At 31.7% G+C, this 4,916-nt stretch overlaps 1 protein-coding gene across 1 annotated transcript; it reads right to left on the reverse strand.

Annotated features, from left to right (window-relative positions):
* Positions 1 to 2,062: 2,062 nt before the first annotated feature.
* LOC138900862 (uncharacterized) lies at positions 2,063 to 2,551 on the reverse strand. Its single transcript, XM_070188498.1, has one exon. It carries the CDS (start codon positions 2,549 to 2,551, stop codon positions 2,063 to 2,065), a length of 489 nt encoding a protein of 162 aa, XP_070044599.1.
* Between the last annotated feature and the right edge of the window lie 2,365 nt (positions 2,552 to 4,916).

Consider the following 4,916-nt stretch of genomic DNA (forward strand, 5'->3'; position numbering starts at 1 on the left):
AAGCTAAATATAGAATAAAATAAATAGACATGGATGAATAAAATTCGGACATTTACACATATCATCTAGTTCAAGACAGACAATAATTCTTTTATAAATGTTTTTTGAAAGTTATTTATCCTTTTTAACATCTCTAGCGTAAATATTGTTGTCTATTTCTAAAACTTTACTACTTGAGTATTTTATATGTCAATTGTCCCTTCACTTAAAAGTAACTAAAATAGACTTTTACTAATAGAATTTCAAGTTTATAAAATGAAAGTTCAAATCTATAAGGACCTCGTTGCAAATAAAGTATACTTTTCAAGAAGAATCGTTAGTGTTATCCTTTTTTATGACTTTTGGTAGATGAATTTTCCCACTTGTCAAAAAAGGTTTCATTTAAAGAATATTATAATGTTAATGCCTAAAATAATGTTTATCTTTCACAACTATAATGATGATAATGCTTTACCTTTCTTTACTTACCAACAATAAATCCAGGTGCTCAGATTACTCCTGTCATTAGTAATTAAAACATCTTTTAATTTTCCCCATAATATTATAAGTAAGAAAGTTTAATGTCGTGATTATAACAACCCACGAAAAATTTAATGTCGTGATTATAACAACCCACGTTTAACTTTTAACTAGTTCAGGGGCATTGTTATAGGGTCTTCATTGCTTTAAATACCACAAATGATCGACTAAACCTAATTTAATGTTGAACATGTAATTATTTGGACAGACAAATACCTCAAAACTCAAAACAGTATCATTACATCAATATCGTGGCTTCCCAAACATACCCTAGAAATTAAGATGCCTAAACAAAAATAATGTTATATTGAGAAGCATTTTTTGCGGGGTAGCCGTGTTGGTTGAGTAGTAGACTTCCTAAATTGAAGGTCTAGGGTTTGAGACTTGTATATTTTTTCGGTTGAGCCTGTCACACAGGACTTGTCTATTGCAGACTATATACTTCTTACATAGTCTGCGGGCTTTACGCAGGCACGAGATTTATCTTGTGTGCACCCAAAGGATAGCGGTTGTGGGTTTCATTTTTAAGAAAATATTATAATGAGAAGATTGTCCATGTATTTGTGTGATGAGAAACAAGGGGTTGTTTGGTTTAAAGATAAGTCATCCATATTAGTTATGCTGAGATTAGCTTTACTGAAATTTGTTATGGTATAATTAGTTATCTTGGTATTATTTCTTGTTAACTATTTGGTATGTTGTATTAACTCTGGATTGTCAATTTTACTGCTTTATCATATGATTACTATTACACTATCTGACAGATATAAGTTATCGCAATACTATTTATAATCCCAAAATAATTTATCTCAAAATTAGTAATCAAACAAAGGATAAGACGTACTAAATTTTTATCCCAAAATTATTTTTACTTACTATAATACCAAACAACCCTACAAATTGAGTACCACTTTCGTTTGGTTCAGTATTAAATTTATTCAAATAGTTACACTGTTACACAATTTGATGGCCTTTTTCTAGTCATCATTATTGAAACGACAATATAACATTGGAGAGAATTTTATACAAATTCACACATTGATATTCTTGATTTTCGAGCTGTGAAAAGTGAATGAAAACTCTTTACTGACTCATACATTCCCACATTGAAAGCACACACGACTAACTTTTTAAGAGAATTTGATTCTCTTAAAAGAAATTGGAATCAAAAGATGAAACACATTGCAACGGATATGGAAAAAGGTAATAAAAGTATTTGAAATTCTTACTTTTCTTTTGAATTAACTTAGAGGAAAGTCTCTTTTATTAGAGACCGTTTTACTACTAAAACAAGTCACTTAGGAGACAGATTATTTCAAAGAAGTTTTTATTCTCAGAACTCTGAATTTAAAAGTTAAGAATGAAGAATTTTCTGAACACTATAACTCGTTCGCAGAGGCAGAGGTTCATGGTGTTGCAAATTCACATCTTGATTTACTCCATAAAATACAAAATCGTGCACCATCTACAAGAATAATTCATATACAATTGACGTTTGAGCTAGGTGTCACAAGAATTTAACACAACAGAAAAATTAAAATATTCAAATTAAACTAATCTCACTATTTCTATCACTTTTAATAGAATCTCTTTTCTTAAGATCAAAGTAAAAAACAGTTGTCACAATAAAGCTCCATTGAACCACCAAAGCATATAAAAATATCCAAACCACATTATCTAACAACAATTTAATCACAACCGTCGATTCAACTCTCACGAAATCCCAACCGTTCATCGACATCTCCATCATCCCACGAACAAAACCCGAAAACAAAACAAACAACCCGGATAAAACCCACCCACATACCCGTTTCCCCTCCATCAAACCAGACCCGACCCGGATAGCATCAAACCCGTTCTTCCCTTCATTAACCGAAACCACAAGCGCCAAGCTCGTAACCGCCATCAAATGGAGCTCCAAACCCGACCCGAGAACCACAATAACCACCTGAATAAACGGGTAGGTCTTGAAAAATGCTATCAGCATCCCCGGGACAACAGTACAAGCTAACATAGTAGCGTAAACACACATTGTAGTAACCAAAACCCGTTTCCAAGCCGTTTTTACTGTGGTAAAAACCGCTAAAACAGTAGGTTTTCCGTTCGAAGAAACGGAAAACGTAACATTTACCGCAGCAATTGCAGTAAAAAAAGACAGTAAAAAAGTAGGAAAGAAAAATAAAACTTTCAAGAAAAGCAAAGACTTAGCTTCTTTATTTGCTTCTTCTAACACATGTCCGGACTCCACTAGTATAGGTGAAAAAAGTGAGAGTTCTTCAAGATGTTGAATGCTATTTTTTAAAGGGTAAGTTACAAAAGAAAATAAGAAGAGGAAAAAAGAGAGTGGAAATGAAATGAAAGCAAAAATGTAAAAAGAAAGTTTTTTGGTAGAAAAGAAATTTTTTATGGAATTGACGAAAACGCTGGCAAGAAGAAATAGACCGTTCGGTTCTTGAGAAATATGGTTGGAATTTTCTCCGGCGGGCATTTTTGTTTCTTTTTTCTCTTTGGATATTTGGATTGTTTTGGGAGGTTATGGAATTTGAAAGGAATGGTGGAAGTGGAATGTGGACCTATTATATAACTTTACTTTTAAAGAAAGAGGTTGGGTTTTGGAACTTTGGAAGAATAGTCAATAGTATTCAATAGTGGGAGTATCGTATTTTATTTTAAATTTACTAAATCTTAACTTGACGTGGATTTGACACAATTGACTGTCGACGACTTCTTCCATTAATTATTTTCAGATTGGGTGGAGCGGAGCGTTTGGACAGCCATAAAATTTTCGGTGTAACTTATATATTACTACGAGTTAGAATTGTGGAATCAGTCACAGATACTTGCAATAACTTACTGATACTTGCAACATGATAAGTTGCTTGTATCACACCCCTGGGGATGCAATTCTTACTCGCAGAAGCGGAGCCAGAATTTTAAACTTATGAATTCGAAATTTTAATTATTTTAAGTTACTGGGTTCTAAACTAATAATTTATACATAATTAATAAATTTTTAAAAATAAATACAGTATTCGAACCAAATCTATTGGGTTCAGCCGAACCCGCTCCCAACACTCTAGCTTCGCTCCCTGCTTCCTCGGACCTTGCGTGATACTTCATGCACTGGGCCGTCTTTCTTTTTTAACTGGTCCGATAAGTTTAACCCATTTTATTGAAATCTTTTCCTATTTAAAAAAAATTAGAATTTAGAGTTTGAGTTCGAAATTTTAAGTAATTAATAATTTGATGAATCTCGTTTATTCCATCAAATTCTTTGATGGTGACCATGAGGACTAGAGTTTTCTTTATTCATAGTTTCTTGCTTTTTTCTTTTTCAGCATTTCTTTAGTTTAATGAAATTTAGGTGTAGCTAGGTCACGGAGATCTACATGCATTATATTATAAAAAGAATTATAATAGGCTGAATAGATAGTCTGCGTTAGCCATATATAGCATATGTATAAAAAGAAAAAGAAATGTTTTCTTTTTGTTTGTTTCGTATAGAGAATCAGTGGAGGATATAGCTTATTGGTTACAAAGTTTAATTAAATTCTATATTTTAACATGGAATGTTGATATTTCAGAAGTCTAATAAATTTAGTGTTAAGAATTTCAAAGATGGAAATCATCAAATTTAATTTTAATCTTGAATTCGTATGAGGAGATGAAAGCCAACTCTTAAGGACCATTTTGAAGAAGTTTATTGCATTGAAGATCTTTTGTGAAGAATTCAACATTACATAGCCATCGATTTAATCATGATTAATTAATAAAATATATATTTGAAAAATATATGTATTTGGTGTAAATATCATGTACAAATAAGTTACTATCCTCACTTTCTAACCTTAAGGTTGGAGATAGAAGGGAGTTACCACTTGAACAATCTTGTCTTGTCAAATTATAATTTTCAATACAAGAAAATTAAAATGACATTTTTTGTCCGCACAAACTTAAAAAAGAATATTACTAAAACTGGAATAGAGGGAATACAAAGCAACTATTTACTTTTGTGGTGGCGGCTGATAGAGAGGCTTTGCAATTTGTTTTTTTGTTTTTTTTACCTTGGTCAAAGACTTTCTTGGACGAATGAGTTTCAATTAAAAAAAGATATAAATCAAGTGGCCTCGACTGAAAGTGGCACTTTTGCCTTTGAAAGTGATATATCACATGGCCTTTCGTAATTAGCCATCGAAAGACTACAAACCAAAAAAATAAAAAGGTCAAAAGAGGAATCTTCATAAAATAGTGTAGTTTAGAAACGACTAATTTTAATTTGTATAATTATCATTCGTACAAACTGTTTAATTGATATTAATTAGTATCGCTTGTATTCAGACGCGCAACGAATATAACATGTGTGAATTGTATTCAAAATATATGGGTGTATATAAAAG

The sequence above is a fragment of the Nicotiana tomentosiformis genome, chromosome 11 (genome assembly GCF_000390325.3).
Source record: "Nicotiana tomentosiformis chromosome 11, ASM39032v3, whole genome shotgun sequence".
NCBI lineage: Eukaryota > Viridiplantae > Streptophyta > Magnoliopsida > Solanales > Solanaceae > Nicotiana > Nicotiana tomentosiformis.

Excerpts from the sequence above, each read along its gene's own strand:
- LOC138900862 (XM_070188498.1), bottom strand. The coding sequence starts at position 2,551 with ATGTGTGTTTACGCTACTATGTTAGCTTGTACTGTTGTCCCGGGGATG.